General features: G+C 36.4%; 1 protein-coding gene across 2 annotated transcripts; it reads right to left on the bottom strand.

Annotated features, from left to right (window-relative positions):
- Positions 1-401: 401 nt before the first annotated feature.
- Positions 402-23,123, bottom strand: cacul1 (CDK2 associated cullin domain 1). 2 transcript variants are annotated; one of them, XM_027150211.2, is made up of 8 exons: positions 22,875-23,121; positions 21,048-21,174; positions 19,483-19,585; positions 19,281-19,376; positions 19,047-19,149; positions 8,908-8,997; positions 7,032-7,170; positions 402-4,590 (listed from the first exon to the last, which is right to left on the bottom strand). In XM_027150211.2, exons 1-8 carry the CDS (start codon positions 22,942-22,944, stop codon positions 4,551-4,553), a joined length of 768 nt encoding a protein of 255 aa, XP_027006012.1. In that variant the 5' UTR covers positions 22,945-23,121; the 3' UTR covers positions 402-4,550. The 2 variants fall into 2 exon arrangements, with proteins under 2 accessions (XP_027006012.1, XP_047668490.1); XM_047812534.1 differs by lacking the exon at positions 402-4,590 and adding an exon at positions 4,597-6,415 and having other exon boundaries at positions 22,875-23,123.

The raw sequence follows: 23,123 nt of genomic DNA, 5'->3' as shown, positions 1-23,123 counted from the left end.
TTTTTGTCCCAGATACTTAAGTGGAGGAGGTTCAATATAAAAAAAAATATTAGTATGGAAATTTTCATCTCGTACCAACTCAACCAGGATTAGATTTTATCTTTTGTCATATTAAACTCCACTCATAGTTTATTGTTGAATTTTCATTTTGTTCTTTCACTTTATTTGTTTTTAATCTCTCTTTTCTCATCATTCATCATTTTCTGCATAGTTTATTTAAGCACAAATTTTTTGTTTTTGTTTGTTTTTTACATTCTAGCCATTCTGAAATATTCTTCAAGAGCTTTTTGACATCCTAAATTACTTCTTGCAAACTCCATGTTGTTGTTTTTTCTTTTTTGCACAGAAGTTCTTTGTGTATGCCATTATAGTAAAGATATATAAGAAAAATGCTTACATACCATTTTTGACTATAATTTTATTTTATAATTGTTTCATGATTCAGTCATATGTGGTGTGATCGTTAGACAATAAATTGTTAAAATTAGATAAAACATATTTCTTTATCTATAAACTTTTTTTCAATAAAAACATTTCTAGCTCAAATAAACTATTTTCCTGATCATATGTATAAACAATTCCATATTCAATTTAAAAATAAATTTAACTCTAACACTGTCATGTAACACTACGATGTAAGCCCACATGAAAAAAAAAATTAAAACAATTATTTAAATAACTCTGGTAATAGTACATTTCTCATTAGCATTACATGTAGAACATTACAAAAGTGTAGTGAGCATGTTTGATGATTTAACAGCATACAACATGTTGCAGCGTGATGCGTATTAATACTTCCCACTGGAACTGCCTGACACATTACTAGATTGCTAGAATCGCAGCTTTCTTCGGCCCATTGCACCTGTCTTCTCTCTACTAAATGCCAAATAAAACAGCCATCTCTTTGACATACACCGCTCCTCAGTGTCTATGTTCTGCCACCAGCTACACTTATAAAGTATTGCAAAAACACATTACACAGATACTTACAGATCATTTAATTTCTTAACTAATTTGGCGTTTCTGTGTTTCATTGTGTGCTTTAGTTGCTCTGTCATGTTTTTTTGTGTCATCCATAGCTTAGCTTTTTTTGCCTTGTAAAACACCTAGTTTGTGGTTTTGATTTTAGTTTTGTTTCAGGTCTAGTTGTTTGTGTTGTATTTTATAATATAAATTGACTGCTCTAATTCTCAATGTGACTTTAAGCGGTTATCAAATTCATTTGTTTTTTTAATTAATAATTAAAACAGATGCTCTGCTGTAATTTGGGGGTTCCAATTTTAAATTCACATTAAAATTTGAAGAAGGGTTTAGGAATTACAGCGCCTTAATATGCAGCTGCCTCGTTATTAAGGGACCAAAAGTAATTGAACAATTGCCTCAAAAGCTATTTCATGGGCTGTATAGGCTATTCCCTCGTTAATCCATCATCAGTTGAGCAGGTAAAAGGTCTGGAATTGATTCCAGGTGTGGCAGTTTGGAAGCTGTTGCTGTGAATCCCAACATGCCATCAAAGTAACTATCAATGGAAGTGAATCAGACCATCATTAGGATGAAAAACGAAATCTTTCCGAGAGTTAGTAGAAATGTTAGGAGTGGCCAAATCAACAGTTTGGTACATTCTGAGAAAAAAGAATGCACTGGTTAGCTCAGGAACTTAAAAAGGCCTGGACATCCATGGAAGACAACAGTGGTGGATGATCGCAGGATCCTTTCCATGGTGATGAAAAACCCATTCACAACATCCACCAAAGTGACGAACACTCTGCCCGAAGTAGATGTAAGTCTACCATAAAGAGAAGACTTCATGAAAGCAAATACTGCATGGCAATGTAGCTTAGAGCAGATTAAGGGTGCTGAAATGCTGGATGTCCAGGTGGTGCCCCTGAAAACAATTTGCTCTCATGTGAGTCACCAGCTTAATAAGAAGATTGTGTGAAGGACATCAGACAATGGATGCTTACTAACTTCCTTCTGCTTAACTCAGACAAGACACAAGTGCTTTTACTTGGACCATGGGCAGCCAGAAGTAAGCTTTCTAATCACAGAGTAACACTGGATGGTCTTTCAATTTCATCATATGCAGTCAAACACCTTGGTGTGATTATTGACACCAGTCTCTCATTTGAAGCTTACATAAATAATATATCAAGGGGACCTTTTTTCATCTGAGAAATATTGCTACGATAAGAAATACGATGTCATTACAAGATGAAGAAACACTAGTTAATGCATTTATTACCTCTAGGTTGTAATGCTTTACTGTCTGGATGTTCCAGTAGGAGAATTAATAAGCTCCAGTTAGTCCAGAACGCAGCAGCTAGAGTACTAACTAGAAATAGAAAATATGAACACCTCTATCTTATCCTCATTGCATTGGCTCCCAGTCAAGTTTTGCATTGATTATAAAATACTATTGCTAACCTATAAAGCACTTAATGGTCTCACACCACAGGATCTGAGTAATCTTTTGTTTTTTTATGATCTGTCATGCCTACTTCGATCAAAAGGTGCAGGCTATTTGGTAGGCTACTGCAGGGAGCAGAACTTTTTCCTACAGAGCCCCACAGTTATAGAACTGATATCCAATTATTGTTCAGAACTCAGTGTCTTAGGCAAAAGAGCAGATCTGGAGGGTTCATGGGCATAGAGTGTTTGGTGAACTGGGATGTCTGAATGCTGTCGGCTTACCACCCTCGCAAGTCGCTCAGGTTTGCAGACTGTGGAGTGGTGGGACGCTCTACATCCCAGGAAGCCATCATGTCTTTTGTCAACTTCTGGTTCTAGCCTTTTAGTTATGCTGTCATAGCTAGTCTTGCCGGAGTCCCTGTATGCACTTTGCACATAATTTATATTGTCCATCATCTGATTACAATCATACCTAACAATTTTCTTCTCTCTCTCTCTCTCCTCTTACGGAGCTACTTCATCAATCCTGATGTTCAACCACTGGTGTGAGTCTCGTCGCCTGGTGGTCACCCTGCCAGGGATTGATCTGCATGGTCAGCCAGTGATTCATGGGATTGTTGTAGATGGAGCCACCTGGAGAATGTCATGCCTGCTTTGAACCAAAGTTGTGTCGGCTGTATGGTCTGGTCTTTATCAGCAATCATGTGAAGACTTTGACAGGAAGAAATTAGTGTTATGTCTGTGCTGACCTCAGAGTTTGCGCTGATCCATTAGGTCCATGGGAGCTCTCGGTTACACTATTATAAACTGTTGTAGAAAGTTTTACATTATTTACTGTCCAGAGTCACGTAAATTAGGTTGGCTTCCCTTTTTAACCTGGTTGCTCTTAAGGTTTCTTCCTCATATTATATCAAGGAGTTTTTCCTTGCCACCATCACCACCGGCTTACTCATTAGGGATAGTGATAGATATATAGTATTTAAAATTTTTAATTAAATAATTTTAAATTCATTTTAAACTTTGTGTGTATTCATTTATTTATTTATTTATTTATTTTCTTCTTCTACTTATATATATTTCATTATTTTTCTTTTCTCTCTTCTCTTCTATACTTCTGTAAAGCTGCTTTGAGACAATTGAGTACTGTTTTAGCGCTATACAAATAAATTGAATGTGAAAATACATAGGGTTCACTACAAGGTGCAAACCATTAATCAGCCTCAAAAATAGAAAAGCCAGATTAGACGTTGACGAAAAACATCTAAAGAAGCCGGTCCAGTACTAGAACAGCATTCTAGCAGTGTGACGATATGGGAATGCATGGCTTCCAATGATCCAAAACATACTGCAAAATTAACCCAGAAGTTTTTAAAGCCAAAGAAGTGGAATATTCTACAATGGCCAAGTCAATCACCAGATCTCAACCCAATCGAGCATGCATTTCGTTTGCTTAAGGCCGAAAGCCCCACAAGCAAGCAACAACTGAAGACAGCTGTATTAAAGTCCTGGCGAAGCATCACAAAGGACACAGAGTTTGGTGATGTCCAAGACTTCAGGAAAAAAACTAGCTCCAAATGATTCTCAACAAAGTATGAACATTTTATTTACGGTAATTTGTTCCAATTACATTTGAGCCCAAGAAATGAGGTAACTCATTAAATTGGTTGCAATTCCTAAATGTTTCAGATTATATTTTTGTTCAGCTACTCTGATTAAACCTGAAAGTCTGCTATTCAATTGCATCTCAGTTTTTTCATTTCAAATATAATGTGGTGGCATGCATAGCCCAAATCACAAAGATTGTGTCACTGTCCAAATAATTCTGGGCCTAACTGTATACAGTATATTAATCTTATGTGAGTATATTGCCAGATGCCAGTGGAGAGAGCACAGTGTGTGTGGAGTGGTGTGTGAGAATTTAGGCAAGTTGAAAACAAGCAAATTTGTGTGTAAGATTGGACAGCATCACATCGCCACAGAAAATACTAGCAATCATAAACAAATATATATATATATTAGACTGGAAATAATTGACATATATAATGTCAATTTCCAGTTTATGCATAGCCTTGTCCTTATGAAAAAGTAATCTAAAATACGGATGCTTTCTTCATTGCCTTTTATGTTTTCCAACAGGATTTTCAGGATTCTTCACTTGCTCTTTTTCGTGAGGGGTCACACCTGGAAATATAATTACTCATTATTATTATTTTTTTTTTCATTAATATAGTCTGGACTATACACAGATAAGCCCTAACATGAAATCCACCAGGCTAATGTATAGGTCCCACTCTCCCTGCCTTAACAGCTTTGACCTGTTGAGACATGGACTCCACAAGTTTGTGGTATCTGCCACCAAGTTGTAAACAGCAGATCCTTTAAGTTGCGAGGTGGGATCTCGATAGAAGGGACATGTTTATCCAGTGTATACCTGTGCACCCCATGCACTGTTTGTTTGACACCTATTTATCACAGCTAGCATTATAGTAGTTGTACGTGGTATCCAACCAGATGCACCTGCATTTGCTCTCCATGTGCATCAATGACCCTTGGGTACCTGTGACCCTCTTGCCGATTCACTGGATTTCCTTCCTTCCTTCCACTTTTACTAACCTCTAAATAATAGGAACACCACACAAGATATTTTGGCCCTTAGTCCTGCCAATTTTTCAGGTTATAACATCAACTTTGAGAATTGTCTGTAATTTGCTTGAGATTATCAATGTTATTATGTCACCTCAGGGGGTTTTAATGTAATGGCTGATTGATATATATAACGTGCCAAATTTAAATATGCAAATCGTCAGTGGTAAATCCATTCCAGATCGGTCGACCGCCATCGGCACTGTTGACCTACAGAGTCCCGGCAGAAATTGGACTACTGTTCAAGGAAGGAGAGGAGGGAGAAGAGTTCACTGACAGAGAGAGAAGAGGAAATGCAGGTGTATAAGTCTGTGAATAGGGACTCTTAACATTTACAGCATTTGGCACCCTTATCCCGAGCGACATTATCTCATATCTCAATTGAGGGTTAAGGGCCTTGCTCAGGGACCCAACAGCAGCAGCTTGGTGGACCTGGGATCGAATTCACAACCTTCCAATTTGTAGCCCAACACCTTAATCCTAGGCTACCACATGCCAACGTTGGTAAACTGACAGGAAAAGGCTGACAGCGGAAGGTAAATATACTGTGTGCACAGGAGATCAGGTGGAAGGGGAGCAAAGTACATAGAATTGGAAGGGGATACAAACGGTTTTATTATGGTGTGGAGTTTGGTGGTGGTTGTTGAAAAAGGAAGAATGCAGTGAGGAAATCAGACAGAAGCTGAGACAGCTGGGAAACTACAGCAAAAATGATCAGGGAGACAGGTAGAGGGTGCTAGGTATGTCATCTGGAAGGAGAAACAAAAATAAGGAAAAATGGTGGTGGAGAGAGGATGTACAGGACTCAGATACAAATACAATACAAATACAACATTCAGAAGAAGAGGCAAGCTAAAAAGAGTGGGATGTACAGTAGAAAGAAAAGAGGAAAATAGACAGGATTACAAGGCATTGGAGCGCAAAATGGAGAGGGACATTGCAAAGGCCAAACAGAAAGCATATGATAAGTTGTATGCCAGGTTAGACACAAGGGAAGGTGAGAAATACTTGTACAGTTTAACAAGACAGAGAGCTAGAGATGGGAAGGATGTGCAACAGATAAGGGTGGTTAAAGATAGAGATGGAAAGGTGCTAACAGGCGAAGAGAGTGTGCAGAAAGGACGGAAGGAATATTTTGAGGAGCTGATGCATAAAGAAAATCAGAAGGAAAGACAGGAAGAAAAGGTGAAAATTGCAGAGCAGGATATTTCAAAGATTAGAAAGGATGAGGTCAGAAAGGTTCTGAGGTGAATCAAGAGTAAAGCAGTTGGTCGAGATGTGAAGGTATGGAAGTATCTAGGAGAGACAGCAGTGGAGTTTCTATCCAGATTGTTCAACATGATTTAAGAAAATAAGAAGATGCCTGAGGAATGGAGGAAAGGTGTTCTATTGCTGATCTTTAAAAACAAGGGTGATGTGCAGAGTTGTAGCAACTACAGAGGTACAGGTATAAAGTTGATGAGCCACACAATGAAGCTATGGGAAAAAGTAGTGAAAGCTAGGATGAGAAAGGAAGTGGATATTTGTGAGCAGCAGTATGGCTTCATGCAGAGAAAGAGCACTACTTTTGCAATTTTTGCTCTGAGAATGTTAATGGAGAACTATAGAGATGGCTCTGCCTCTTTGTGGATTTAGAGAAAGGGTATTACAGGGAGCCGAGAGAGGAGCTATGAGGATGTCTGGGTGACAGAGAATCAGAGTAGCTCAGGATATGTATTAGAGGAGTATGACATCAGTGAAATGTGCTTTGGGTCAGAGAGAGGAGTTAAAGGTGGAGGTGGGGCTACATCAAGAATCGACTTTGAGTGCCCCCTTGTTTGCTATGGTAATGGACAGGATGACAGATTAGACAGGACCCCTAATAGTCTCCCCTGTGGTGACCCCTAATGGGAAAAGCTGAAAGTAGAACACTTTATGCAGTGGCATTTTAAAACATAGTATTCAGAAACAATCAGCATGCAAAACCATGATCTACTTACCTGGAAAAGCCATTTATTGCAAGCTCCATTTGCAATGTCCGGTCTTGAGCTGCATAATGCAGCAGATCAGACTCTAAAACAGGAGGGTGAATCTGGGGAATAAATCTAGAAAACAGTGCAGGGGCTAGCTGAGCCCAGTCTGAAAAAAAAAAAGAATAAAAAAAACATTAATTACCGACTTGTACATGTATAGAAACAAAAAACCAGTGTTGTATAAAGTACTAGAAAGCAATATTTGAGTAAAAGTACAAGTATCGTACTAGAAAAAGACTTTGGTAGAAGTGAAAGTTACCTTTTAGAATATTACTCAAGTAAAAGTCTTAAAGTGTCTTATATTTACTGTACTTAAGTATCAAAAATAATTTTCTGATATTTAATGTATTTGAAGTAAAAAGAAAAAAGTCAGTGATTTCAGTCAGTGTCAGTGATTTTCGGTAGGCATAAGAGCAGGAGCGGTTCTAGGATTTCATCTTTATGGGCTTTTAGCCCTCAGTGAAAATTTAAAACAAGAAGAGTTTTATATTATATATTATAGTGAGCCAAAAGTTATGGTATAATTTAAAATGGCAAAAGTGGACACCAAAATTTTATGCATGATGTAATGATGCCAGTCTTGAATCAAATCAGTTCATGTATATGTGCATTCTCTACAAACAGTGTGTCCAATGAATGTAGTCATTAATAAAAAAAACGACCAAAAATCAATAAATGTTATTTTTATTTAGTATCAAATGGATTGTTTGCATTAATTACATTAATATTACATTTCACTGCTTTTGGTTGCCGTCTTTGTGGATTTCCACCGATTAACGTTATAGATACATGCCTCCAGCTCTGGCTGCACGGGCATGCTGTGTGTGCCTGTGCTTCTCCGTAGAGCATGCGGAGCATTATGAAATCTAGGAGCAGTGATTCGCCAAACCTCCCTTATTGCAGTCGCACACATTTCTTCTGATTTTATTTTGTATTAATGAGTAACGAAGATGCTTAGTGGAAATATAGCGGAGTAAAAGTATAAATCTTTTCTAGGAAATGTAGTGGAGTAAAAGTGAAAGTTGACAAATTTAAATAGCAAAGTAAAGTACAGATACATGAAATTTCTACTTAAGTACAGTAACGAAGTATTTGTACTCCATTACAATACAACACTGCAAAAAACAAACAGATAAAAAATATTGTCAAATACTCACATTTTATACTATTTTGCTTGTATCCAAATTATTTTTAAAGTCATTGTAAAGTTTGGTTATAACCAAAACTAAAAAATACAGAAAACTGTTTTTAAAGATAGCATTCAAATTACATGAAAGACACCCCATGTACCTCAATATTTGTAGCCTAATCTAGTTATGGTAAAACAGTATCGTTTTTTTGATCAGATTTTGAAAGACTATAAGTTTGCAATGACATATAAAACCGACATTAGTGTGTAAATAATTCTTAAATGATTCAGTAAATTGTTCTGCTTGCTAGATTTAATTTCTTTATTAACTTTTTTCAGAACCATTTGCAACAAGCAGCAGAGCAGTTTAAACATTAGCAAGCCTAATTCAAGTTACAGATAACAGCCGATAAATTGTTAAATGTTCACAGATCTTCTGGCCAAGCACAAGCATGTCATCAGCTACAAACAGATGAAAAAGATTAGGTTTGAAAAAGATTATCCACTGTATGCAGTATATGTCCTGAAAATACTACTGAAAGCTAGCAAGCTGTGTTTGTTTGAATAAAAGATGACTGCTTCTACTGGGCATGTCTTTAAATATTAAGTGATATTTACTTCAAGACTATCTGCTCCTATACTTTTGCTTGTTCACACTGCTTGCTGTAGATAGACTTTGGACTAGACATTAAACACAAAAAGAAATATACTCACCTGGCTGCAGATCATAAAGGCCCTTTACCACACTTGCCATGGTTGATGGTTTAACTTGAAATGGCATTGCATCAGCTTTCTTAAGTAGACCTAATGGATTAAAACAAAGAATACATAACAAACAGTATTTACATACATGACAAATTAAATGTTAAATATTCGGGTGTAGTGGGTGTAGTGGAGTAAAGATTCTAATTAATTCAGTGGTGTGTTAGTTAAGTCAAGAAAATTTTATTGTCATTTCAACCATATATAGCTTTTGCAGTACACAAGTAAGATTAATGTATCTTCTGCAGCAGAGGTGGCAAAAGTACACACATCCTTTACTCATTTTTTAAAAGACTCCAGTAAAAGTAGAAGTAGTGACTACACTCTTTTACTCAAGTTAAAGTAAAGAAGTATGGGCTCTGACATGTACTTAAGTAAAAAGTCGCCGATACTACTACCTGTTTAGTGTCAAGGTAACTGGACGTCATGTTTTATATATATATATATATGTGTGTGTGTGTGTGTGTGTGTGTGTGTGTGTGTGTGTGTGTATGTATATATAATTTTGGAGTGTGCTGATGGATATTTGTGTTCATCAGCCACAAGAGTGTTACGATGTAGGTGAGGTAGGGTGGAGTCAGCGTTCACATTCATCCCAAAGGTGTTCAGTAGGGATGAGATCAGAAAGCAACCACATATAGAAGAAGAGGTCAGGTGACCCAATACTTTTGGAAATATAATGTATACCAAGTGCATCACCAAGGCCATATCCCAAACTGTAGGGAGATTCCAGCTCTGTCCTTGAAAACAACTCAAAATTATTGTGATGTTTTACAAATGACAAAATTAATGTTAATTAAATTAAGCACTTCGTGATTTTTGGGTTGACACCAGGGGCGGTTCTAGGATTTCATCTTTAGGGGGTTTAGCCCTCAGTGAAAATTTAAAACAAGAAGAGTTCTATATTATATATTATATGACAACTCTGGTAATAAGAAATTTCACTGCTTTTGGTTGCCATCTTTGCGTCTTTCCGCCGATTAACATTATGGATAAACGCCTCCAGCTCTGACTGCGCGTGCACGCGTAACCTGTGCTTTTCCGTTCAAATAAAGCAGACAGCTGAAGACGCACTTTTGAAAGACTACAACACACGCGTGTAAAAGCAAAGTAAAAAAAAATCGCTCTTGGATCAAACTGATAATTAATTTTCTTTCCCATCGACGACAAGTCCGGCATTTTAACGTAATTTTTATAGTTTATTCATGAAAGTAAAAATTCTACTTATAGTTTTAGGGTGGCTGAGATTACAGACAGGGGGCTGAAGCCACCCTAAAAAAGAGCTAGAACCGCCCCTGGTTGACACAATTCGCAACAGATTCGCCAGGAATCCTTTTTGATGCCGATTATTTCAAACATCTCCCTCATATATGGCCATGTGTGTTCAGGAATGTCCTCGTTGTTAGTTATTTTAACATTGGTGACTCCCTCTGAATTAACATTAGCCATTCCTTTTGTAGGCGTGCTGCTCATTGTTAGCTCCGCTATCCAGTAAATAATACAGTACACCAGTCACATGGTGAAAAAGCCGCGCAATGATAGGATGATAGGCTGGAAACAGCACTCAATGAGAAGAAATAATACTAAAAGTAACGAGTCCGTTTTGAAAATGTAAGAAGTAAAAAGTACAGATATTTGTGTAAAAATGTAATGAGTAAAAGTAAAAAGTTGTCCGAAAAATAAATAGTGGAGTAAAGTACTGATACCAGAAAAATTTACTTAAGTACAGTAACGAAGTATTTTTACTCCGTTACTTCCCACCTCTGTTCTGCAGTAATGCAGTCGATATACCGATCTGTTGTGGTGAAGAAAGAGCTGAGCCGTAAGGCGAAGCTCTCTATTTACCAGTCGATCTACGTTCCTACCCTCACCTATGGTCATGAGCATTGGGTCATGACCGAAAGGACAAGATCCCGGATACAGGCGGCCGAAATGAGTTTCCTCCGCAGGGTGTCTGGGCACTCCCTTAGAGATAGGCTGAGGAGCTCAGTCACTCGGGAGGAGCTCAGAGCAGAGCCGCTGCTCCTCCACATCGAGAGGGGTCAGCTGAGGTGGCTCGGGCATCTGTTTCGGATGCCTGCTGGACGCCTCCCTGGGGACGCCTCCCTGGGGAGGTGTTCCGGGCATGTCCAAACGGGGGGAAGACCTAGGACACGCTGGAGGGACTATGTCTCTCGGCTGGCCTGGGAACGCCTCAGTATTCCCCCGGAAGTGCTGGAGGAAGTGTCTGTGGAGAGGGAAGTCTGGGTGTCCCTGCTTAGACTGCTGCCCCCGCGACCCGGCCCCGGATAAGCGGTAGAAAATGGATGGATGGATGGAAGTGAAATGAGACAACGTTTCTCCAGGACCATGGTGCTACATAAGACAGAGCTAAGGACTTAAGTAAGTAGTCCTAGACACATAAAGTGCATCTGTGCAACAGTGCAAGAAGACAAAAATACAGTGCAGGACAAAGAGAAGTGAGAAGAAATGATATTAATGAATTTAGAATTTTCATGCTTCAACCTTCAACTAAGTACTTTGTGGGAAAATGCATTGTTAAAAGTGCAATACAAATATAATTAAACTGAAATAAAACTGAAGTGTGGCACGGCTTCAGTGGCAGGACTGTGAATCATTAGCAAATTTATTAAGGCTACATGGGAAATTTCTTTAAAATGTAAAAAAGTTTACAAGTGTTTATATTATTCAGCAATTTTGGTCATATTCAATATTTTAGTGAAGCAAATGATCAGATATATAATTGCAACACTTCTCACAAACATATGAATTGCTGTTAAATTGTATCCCTGTAAGAACATTTCAAAGGGGAGAAACACTAACAGAAACAGTGCCAATCACTGAGTTGTCAGGCATGTTCATAACTGATTCAGAGTAAAAGACACATCCTGCACTGAAAAACTACAGTGGGGCAAAAAAGTATTTAGTCAGCCACCAATTGTGCAAGTTCTCCCACTTAAAAAGATGAAAGAGGCCTGTAATTTTCATCATAGGTACACTTCAACTATGAGAGACAAAATGGGGGAAAGAATCCAGGAAATCACATTGTAGGATTTTTAATAAATTAATTGGTAAATTCCTTGGTAAAATAAGTATTTGGTCACCTACAAAAAAGCTGTAACTTCTTATTTAAGAGGCTCCTCTGTCCTCCACTTATCTGTATTAATGGCACCTGTTTGAACTTGTTATCAGTATAAAAGACACCTGTCCACAACCTCAAACAGTCAGACTCCAAACTCCACTATGGCCAAGACCAAATAGCTGTCAAAGGACACCAGAAAAAAATTGTGGAGCTGCACCAGGCTGGGAGGACTGGGAAGACAAATCTGCAATAGGTAAGCATCTTGAACTGAAGAAATCAACTGTGGGAGCAATTATTAGAAAATGGAAGACATACAAGACCACTGATAATCTCCCTCGATCTTGGGCTCCACACAAGAACTGACCCCGTGGGGTCAAAATGATCACAAGAATCCCAGAACCACACGGACAGACCTAGTGAATGACCAGCTGGGACCAAAGTAACAAAGGCTACCATCATTAACACACTATGCCGCCAGGGACTCAAATCCTGCAGTGCCAGACATGTCACCCTGCTTAAGCCAGTACATGTCTGGGCCCATCTGAAGTTTGCTAGAGAGCATTTGGATGATCCAGAAGAGGATTGGGAGAATGTCATATGGTCAGATGAAATCAAAATAGAACTTTTTGGTAAAAACTTCTTGTATTTGGAGTAGAAAGAATGCTGAGTTGCATCCAAAGAACACCCTACCTACTGTGAAGCATGGGGGTGGAAACATCATGCTTCGGGGGCTGTTTTTCTGCAAAGGGACCAGGACGACTGATCTGTGTAAAGCAGGGGTCTCAAAGTCGATAGTTTGTGGCCCCCTTAATATGAAAGTTTAATGTTTGACAAGTTTGATATTTATGGCACTTTACAGTGTTGAATGTGGAGCTGAGCGAACCTTCCAATCATGGTGGGGTATATGGCTCTCCGGGGCGGTACATCGGCCGGGCTTGATGCAAGCAGAGAAACATTTCTCAACTAGAACGGGACATTTCCTAAAGAAAATGTGAATGTGCTTGCACGTGACGTCAGTTCCCCTCATCGTGCTGAGTGTTTTGATATATGACGTCCATGTTGTGCTAAATTTTTGATTTCGCTTATTTTTGGGGGCGGGGCTACACGTGACTTCAGTTCCCCTCATCGTGCTGAGTGTTTTATGTTGTGTAACTGAGATATGGCTTCTTTATATTGCAATATGGTTCGTAAGGTGCACTACATGGTTGCTAGGGTATGGCTGCACAGTTACTATGGTTATATTTGCAGACTAGTTTCTCACCTGCAACAAAAGAACACACCTGAAAATCCATTTATCTTTTCCTGAAACAAGCGCCATGAAGATCTTGAACTAAAGCATCAATCAGTGATTTTACTGGGAAAAAATATAATCACGTTACAATAAGGATCATTAGTTCAAATGTAATAACTAACATTTACTAACCATGAGCAATAAATTATTGTATTTAGTGATCTTTGTTAAAATAAAGTTTATTCTTTGTTCATGTTAGTTCACAGTATATTAACTACTGGGAAAAAATATAATCACATTACAATAAGGATCATTAGTTCAAATGTAATGTATTAACTAACATTTACTGACCATGAGTAATAAATTATAGTATTTAGTAATCTTTGTTAAAATAAAGTTTATTCTTTGTTCATGTTAGTTCACAGTATATTAAGTAATGTTAACACGGTGTTAATAATGTATTAGTAAATGTTGAAATTAACATGAACAAAATGAATAAATGCTGTAGAAGTGCAGTTCATTATTAGTTCATGTTAAGTAATGTGGTAACTAATGTCAACTAATGAACCTTTATTATAAAGTTTTAGAAAAAAAAAACTGTCCAATGGTGGATTCGAACCACGAATCTCTGCATGCTAAACAGATTCGCTATCCACTAAGCCATCTAGGAACACGAGAAAGCCTTTGCGGTTTTATGTATTAATTCACTAATGTGAAGAATGGCGCGTCCTATTGTTTTAAAGTCATTCTTATCATTTTTTGTGATATACGTGTCATATCATGTCAAAAAAAATTATGTAATGTGAGGAAACAAAGAAAAAATGCGCTTAATTTTAATTAATGGGTGGCTCTTAAAAGAGCCATTGCTGTTCTTAAAAGGACATTAGTTTAAAGTGAAATAAAAAAATATAAATCTACACTGATAGTTGAAAACAACAAAAAGTTATACAAATGGCAGAAACAACAACATATGTGACCGCCGTGCTGTCCAAGGCATGCCACCAACTCGTTTTAAGCATTAAATACACGGTTAAATGTTATATTGTTTAAAAGCTTAGACTCTCGGGATTTTATTAAGCCCACAAACAAAGCATAACATTATTTATAGCCATCATACTAATTTAATCCATGTTGATAGTCACCGGAAATAGGCGGCGCTTACCTTTCTTCACTGGGGTTATATTTTCCAAAACAAATGCTTGTAAAAAATCCCCAACAGTCTAAGGAACTGGAATATGTAAGCCTTTTAATCCAAAACGCTTTAATCCAAAATGCGTTTCTGACCGAAACACACAGCACTTCCGTCCTTTGTTTCGGCTCTCACTTGTCCTAGGAGGCTTAAAAAACTACACTGAGCCGTCAAACGAAAATCATGAAAATAGGGGGCGATCCCACAATATATATATATATATATATATAAATATATATATATATATATATATATATATATATATATATATATGAAATGAAACTGAAGCTCACTGTGAAATATAGCAACAAGCTTTAATAAAGACCTTTACACAGATTCACTCGTGTCTGCTGCCCTCTTTTGGATGTTAGCACATCTACAGAGAGATTCCCCATTCAAGTCTATGGGGAAAAAACACCCCTTTGAACTTCCATACTGGGAATTCCGATCGCTTACAAAATGGATAGCACACCTCTCCTCAATGAGCCGGTCGATTTGACACCTCATTTATGGGTCTAGGACAAAAGCTGCGGGACAAGTTACGAGCCGAAAAAGTGTCCGGAATAATAATAATAATAACAATAATAATAATAATAATAAGTATGCAAGAGAATAAGAATGTGCTTTAGCAAGCACATTAGTAATAATAATAATAATAATAATAATAATAATAATAATAATAATAATAATAAGTATGCAAGAGAATAAGAATGTGCTTTAGCAAGCACATTAATAATAATAATAATAATAATAATAATAATAATAATAATAATAAAAATAAGTATGCAAGAGAATAAGAATGTGCTTTGCAAGCACATTAATAATAATAATAATAATAATAATAATAATAATGATGATGATGATGATGATGATGATGATGATGATAATAAGTATGCAAGAGAATAAGAATGTGCTTTGCAAGCACATTAATAATAATAATAAGTATGCAAGAGAATAAGAATGTGCTTTGCAAGCACATTAATGAGTGAAAGTTACAGCACGCTGCGTTCACAACACTTAAAAAAAAAAGTTTTTTTAAGATGCTGCCCAGGGAAACTTTACACGTACATATATATATATATATATATATATATATATATATATATATATATATATATATATATATATATATATATATATATACACACATACATACAGACACACACACCAATGGCATTTATAGAGGGTTATCAGAGGGTTAATATGAGGTCTCTCTCTCTGACAAATTAAATCAAAGTGATGTGCATGCGGCAGTATTTTTCAAAGCCTGCAGTGAAGAGAAAGGTTGGTGATGAGCACAGAATTTCAGGAAAAGTGGGAAATGCAATATTTCTTTGTTGAGCACAGGGGCACCCCGACGTGACTTATTTGCACAGAGAAAGTTGAGGTGCACAATGAATACAATTTGAAATGTCATTACACAACTAGACATGCAATCTTAAAACATGTGTACTGATGACAAAATTTCTTCAAGAAAGCAGCCAAAGAGAATAATGCATCAAAGCTAGCTACGTGGTTAGTGAGATGATTGCTAAAGCAGGAAAGCCATTCACAGAAGGTTAAAGGTTAAAAAGTTATTAAGACAGACATTTGAATCTGAATACAGCAAATATAGAAGACTGAAGAAACCACATATAGTCGCTGACTAGAGAAATCGAATTATTATTATTATTATTATTATTATTATTATTATTATTATTATATTTATTACTGATTTATTTATTTTCTTATTAATTCTTAATTTGTTTATTTATTTTTCCATCTTATTTTGTGTTAAAAAATAAAAATAAAGAGATTTCAGAAGATTGGAATTTTTTTTAACAAAGCTTTTCTTGTGGAAAACCTAATGCGGCCCAGCCTCACCCAGACTCTGCCCCCAGCGGCCCCCAGGTAAACTGAGTTTGAGACCCCTGGTGTAAAGGAAAGAATGAATGGGCCATGTATCGTGAGAATTTGAGTGAAAACCTCCTTCCATCAGCAAGAGCTTTGAAGATGAAACATGGCTGGGTCTTTCAGCATGACAATGATCCGAAACACACACCCCGGGCAACAAAGGAGTGGCTTCGTAAGAAGCGTTTCAAGGTCCTGGAGTGGCCTAGCCAGTCTCCAGATCTCAACCCCATAGAAAATCTTTGGAGGTAGTTGAAAATCCGTGTTGCCCAGCGACAGCCCCAAAACATCACTGCTCTAGAGGAGATCTGCATGGAGGAATTGGCCAAACTACCAGCAACAGTGTGTAAAAACCTTGTGGAAACTTACAGAAAACATTTGACCCCTGTCATTGCCAACAAAGGGTATATAACAAAGTATTCAGATGAACTTTTGTTATTGTCCAAATACTTATTTTCCACCATAATTTGAAAATAAATTCTTTAAAAATCAGACAATGTTATTTCGTGGATTTTTTTTCTGTTTGGCTCTCATAGATGAAGTGTACTGTACCTTTGATGAAAATTACAGGCCTCTCTCATCTTTTTAAGTGGGAGAACTTGCACAATGGGTGGATGACTAGATACTATTTTGCCCCACTGTACAACAGCAGGATCAAGAAAAAAAACACTTGAATATCTGAACATTAATCATTTTCAAAATTTGACATTCATTAACTGTCCAATTGATGGTCTCATATTCTTATACTGGCTGACAGGACTGGAATACAGTATGTTGTGGTCTTCTGCTGTTGTAACCCCAAAGACATCTGCGATTCTAAAGCTAAAGATGTATTGAAAAAACATTGGAGAACCGATATAAAATAACGGTCATTTAAGCACTGTGGTTAAGCTACTAAAAAGCCAATTTTTCTGAAACCATGGTTAATTTAGACACTCAGAAAGCAACTCACCTTGAAAGCACACATCATCGTTTACTGCTAAAACGTTTTACTGTAGTTTCAGGAAGATTGTATGCCTTTAATGTGTAGTGGAAATTTTAAATATCATGAGTGTTTTTTGTGCTAAATTCGTGGTAAATTCTGTGTGTCAGACTAGGGAGAGAGAGAACAGGAACAAATGTCCCTACCATAAGCTGAGAGGTCACAAACACACTGAGATGCACACACACATACTAATACACACACATACAGTACATACCAGGCTACATAATCACACACCTAGGGTATAAAAGGGAGAGCTGAATCACTAAACTTGGCCTCTTCACTGTGTAGACATTCTGCACTGTATGGAAGACGCCTTTTGCTGCACCAAAATAAATATAATTTCTACTTCTTTGCTTTTACCACCAACTCTGTTTCTGACTATGTTTTTTATATGTAGATAACTGCCACCACAATTTTAGAGGTCCCACTGAGATATCCCTCGTCTGTGTGCCAGTCTCGAGGTTGATCCATGATCTGTCTGGTCCGGACCGACCCGGAGACGCTTACTTCGTTGAACCACACAATTGACTACAGGTGAGGAGAGATCTGGACAATCACGAGACTGACCCAGCGACAGGATTCTGAGCTAAGTAGTAAGATTTAGATTAAGATTAGTTTAAGATTTTATATACTCCATCTTTCCATCTTCAGACAATTTGCCTTAAAAATAGCCAGAATTTAGGTTTGGATTCTAGCCAATGGTTCCAGGAACCGGTAAAGTTACATGTAAGTTCTGGGAACTGACTGGGAATGTGGTCGGCATCACGTAGGCTTTATGGAGATAACTGCCACCACAAATGCAAATAGCCAGTAATGCTTCTTTTCAAATTCTCCACCACGTTACCAATGGAAGTCCATCATAAATATTTCTTTTTGTTCTAAACCATTAAAATTTTTGTCTAATTGTCGCATTTCCGATTTTGCAATTTTTCTGAGTTTGCATGTTCATACAGTTTTGGTTGTTTTGAAGTTTTCTGTATTTGTACATGTTTCTGATGCATTATACTGGCGTTTGATTACTATACTGACATACTGACATACTATACATTATAGTTATTGTAATCATTCGCAAGACATCTACAGCAGATACTCTTCATGACCAAAGAATAATAGTAAACGGATAACAGATTTTTTAAAAAAACATGTTTTAAAAAAACATGTTTGTTAACATGTATACATTAAAAAAAGTATAATCACTGATATTAAGGTAATTTATTATTTATAAATGATTTCTTTATTTGTAATTTTTCCAAGAAACTTATAAACACTTTTAAAAAAACACGGTACTTTAAATTTAAAAGAGAAAGTGTGGTGGGTTGATAAGGGAACAATTCCACTGTTTACAGCAACCATAGTAAAAGAACAGGAACTAATTGTCTCACGGATGTTCCTTGACATCTAAATTAAATCTAAATGTGAACCACTAAATGAAATGAGACAACGTTTATCCAGGATCATGGTGCTAAATGAAAACAAAGACAGAGCGAAGGACTAGTAAGTAAGTCCTAGCCACATAAAGTGCAACTGTGCAACCTGGTGCAAACAGTGCAGGACAAGACAAACAAGACGGACAAGACAGTGCAGGACAATTATAATATTTATAATTTATAATATAATAAAACATTATAATATTAGACAAATTGCAGTGGTATGAGCAGAATAACCAAAGCCATTCATTTAAAAAATGCAAACTCATGTGTAAAAATGAACTTACATATTAACGTATTAATATGTTTCTCTGCAACATGAGCTGAGAAAAGGTCCATAAGGTCATCCTTCAAGTTTCTGTTCAGCTTAGTTTCAATGTAGCACTTGTTCTTTAAAACAAAATGTGAACAAAATTAAAATACAAAATCAAGTAGGTTCAATTACATTATAATAAACATTATTGTTCAAAACTCATGTTCAGTTCTGTTAAACATGAAAAGAACCAAAAAGTGCAATTTACCATATAAATGAACGCAGGAATGATGCACTGCATTGCAGACATGTATTGAGTGAAAGCAATATTGAAGTTTTCAACAAAGTTTCCGGGTCGGCTTTCCTTTAACAACAGAGAAAATTTATGTAATTACTAAAACCACCATTATTGTGAAAGCAGGACAGATTTTTCCAACAAAAAGTTTTTAAGTGAATATGTCAATACATACATGCAACTCTTGGCACACTTGCTGTAAATGAGATGTTATCTTCCATATCAGGTCCCTGTAGAGCTGTTCGGAGTATTGCTGACACACACACTTATAAACATGACTAAAGAAAAATAAATAGCTTGATTACATGTTTGTATATGTACAACAAAATTAATGAACTGCATAAAACGGGGTGAGACTATTATAGTCGATGAAATTATACATACTCAAATACACAGTGTTTTTGAACCCTTTAGAAAGTTATATATTTCTGCATAAATATGACCCAAGATATCATCAGATTTTCACACAAGTCCAAAAAGTAAATGCAATCAAATATATGAGTCAAAAATATTAAATTATTTCATTTACTTATTGAAAAAATGACCCAGCATTACATATCTGTGACTGGCAGAAGTATGTGAACCTTTGTTCAGTATCTGTTGTGACCTCTTGTGCAGCAATAACTGCAAGTAAGGTTTCTGGTAACTGTTGGTTAGTCCTGCACAATGGCATGAAATAATTGTAGCATATTGCTCAGTATAGAACAACTGTCCTCACATGAACTGCTTGCTTCAGGTCCTTCTTTTTTTTTTGGATTAAATTTAGACAGACCTGGGTGGTTGTGGTCATTGTGTCAATGGGGTGTGGAGATAAAAACAGACCCAAATGGAGGACAGCTAAAATAAAATGATTTATTATTTAAAACAAACAAAACTGGAACACAGACACAACAAAAGACAACAAAATACTTGAAAAACAAAAAAATAACAAAAAAAAATGTAACAAGAGATGAGGATTCAAGTCAAGTCACAGAAAGATAGGGTGCCAAAACATTTGGAGGCAAGTGGAAATGAGCATCACCGAATACTCCTGAGGAAGTTCCCCTCATTGTGCTGAGTGTTTTGATACATCACATGCCCATGTTGTGTTAATTTTATTTTCACATGACATCACATCAAATGCACAAGTCCAATGTTTTTGGAATAAAGTAGCACTGTCAGAATAAACTTCATGTTCAATAAACCAACATACTAACATGAATGACAGTCAGCATGATGAGAGTCTCCCTTTACCTTATATGTATTTATGTACAAAGTCATACATTCAGAGCTAAAATATAAATAGGCTATAAATGACAATGTAAGAGTGGCTTTTCTGACATAAGGGGAGACAAAGTTTTCTGAGCGAACAATTTGCCAATTCCACCAGTACCTCTCTTAACAATGAATGTGACACTCTACATTTAAATATACAGTATATAAGGTAATTTGAATAGAGCATTTTAGAACATATTTGAGGGTGGTATCCATGCAAAAGTAAAGGCTTGTTCACCTAATCACTTTTTTAGAAGATAAAAAATTATGAAGGAGAAACAGCATGCAGGTACAGTATTAAACAGCAGCATCAAGGATTAAAAAACATTCCATTTTTGTGTGCATGCATACTTTGAATCTGGAATCAATACAAAGTTTTATAAATGAGTCCCCAAGTCCTATGGATTTGATATATACAAGTTTTAATGTTGTAAACAAGCTGCATGTATTGCTTCTGCAACACAAATTAACCTAAAAATCACCAACCTGTAAATCTGTTCATAGGAGATACAACTGTATTTCACAGGGCTTTGAGTCAGCAGCTGTTCAACTGCTTTTTCCAGCCTTGGCCAGTAAGATTCTTTGTAGTCCTCTGCTGTCATTGTATTCATCACTGAACAACCAACAGATTTCAAATGTTTAGTTAAACCCATTTACATTCTTAAAAAAAATGATCAATTGTCAATGTAACTACTGATGCACTTAACCTTTTTATTTTTCAAAATGATTACTTCATGTTACCTGTACATATTCTATAATAATTTAATAATGGGCTTTTCTAGTAGTTTTGCTGTATAAAATAACTTTCTATATACAATAATCTCTAGGCTTCTGAGCTTGTGTGCAATATGCATGAGCCTGGATTTTATTGTCATGTTTTATTGACATGACAATAAAATCCAGGTATATGGTCATGCTCCATTCACAACATGCCTTTCAAGCAGTTGTAAAGGAACTGGAGTAGAGAATCAGTAGATAATTTGGCCTATATTCTTTTCAGTGAATGGCTTAGAAAAACACTGAAATGGCCATTAGCAAATAGCACCATTTACAAGGAGTCCTATTTGGATAGGGCTTAGGATGCATCAGAGAAATTTTTGTATAATAGTTATATAATAGTTATACTGTCTGACTTTGAACAAAAATTTCTCTGATGCATCCTAATACCTAAGGTTCAGGTAAAAAAAAAAAAAAAGATTTAATGAAACAATTTATTTTTAAACATCATAAAAATAAAGACAGCACATTTTCCAACAGATAAACCAACTTGCCATAACAATAGTTGCAATCTGTTGCACATTACAGATACTACGGTTGTCTCCTGCCCAATATTCTCTAGATTTGTAGCTCCGGTGCAAAAATAATTAAAGCTAAAATAAGGTATACCTTGTCTGACTGATGTTTGTACCCAAGGAAACAATATGTACATATTACAATTTACTTTTACTGTATTATGCAACATTCATAAAAATTTAAGACATATCTGGTTAAGCATCTCTTTGTCTGCTGAAGCACTGCTAGTTAGTTATCCAACACTATGGTGTCTGCCTGTTTGTAATGTCAATTTTATAACTTCAAATACTCTTACAGAATTTACAGATTTTCTTTTGTTCAGTTGTTGGGCAACCACCACAGGCTGTACTTTTGTTGTTTTAGTTAGTTAATGTATTAATGTAACATAAAATACTGTTCTGTTTTAGTCTTCTTGTTCAAATGAACGGAATTTAACACAAATGCAGTAAAGACCTGACAGAGCATCATTAGAAACCCAGCATCTGGTGATGTTTATGGGTTCGAGTGCTGTAATTCACCAGATTTAGATACATAGACGCTTAAATTAAAGTGTAAAGTCTGTGTTTTGAGGTTATCTTCATTATTTCATTTCAAATATTCTGTGGCCCTGAGAATATAATGTTTTTACTAGAGTGTTGAATTTAGCATATGATTTCACATGAATTAACTATGCTTTCTATCAAGCAGTTCCACCCCAAGGGCTTAGTAACGTACAGTAAGTATTGGCTTATGAAGCAATCAAATTAATGCTAATAAGTTTAACTACCCCAGTTTACCTTATATCCCATACCTGATTTCATATTGCATGTTATGAAGTACTGTAATTGCACACAAATAAGCTGTACATTCATTAGCTTTGAGTGGTACAACAGTTAGGTCAAATGAAACGGATTTATTAAATTCAGAGAGATTAAAAGTCAGACTCCTCGGGCAAAAACAATCAGCTTCGCTTTCTGAAGCGAAATCATTTCGTGAGATCACAATCAGAATCGGTGTGTGTGATCAAACAATCACACTCACCTTCAGCGACTGGAATACAACTGGCTTCACCTGGCATCCGTGAGGTACAGTTAAAATAACATATTTTCATGGATTGTGGACATTGTGCATCTCTAAAACCCTACCCTCCTCAATTTTACTGCGAGCTGCAGAATTTTAATTACCTAATCAAACGATAAACTCAGTGATAAAAACGAGATATGTGTACAAATCCTACTACACTGCCGCGAATCGTGCTGCAAAACCTTCATGGTTTTTTGCGAGATTTCA

The sequence above is a fragment of the Tachysurus fulvidraco genome, chromosome 4 (assembly GCF_022655615.1).
Source record: "Tachysurus fulvidraco isolate hzauxx_2018 chromosome 4, HZAU_PFXX_2.0, whole genome shotgun sequence".
In the NCBI taxonomy this organism is placed as follows: Eukaryota; Metazoa; Chordata; class Actinopteri; order Siluriformes; family Bagridae; genus Tachysurus; species Tachysurus fulvidraco.
This window is presented reverse-complemented; position numbering and strand designations above follow the sequence as displayed.

What these genes read in the sequence shown, in the direction of transcription:
- cacul1 (XM_047812534.1), bottom strand. Translation starts at nt 22,944, where the DNA reads ATGAAAATATGTTATTTTAACTGTACCTCACGGATGCCAGGTGAAGCC. An exon ending in TTGTATTCCAGTCGCTGAAG is followed by an intron (nt 21,175 to 22,874) that starts GTGAGTGTGATT and finishes TTGGTTGTTCAG; the next exon opens with TGATGAATACAATGACAGCA. An exon ending in TCCTATGAACAGATTTACAG is followed by an intron (nt 19,586 to 21,047) that starts GTTGGTGATTTT and finishes ATTTTTCTTTAG; the next exon opens with TCATGTTTATAAGTGTGTGT.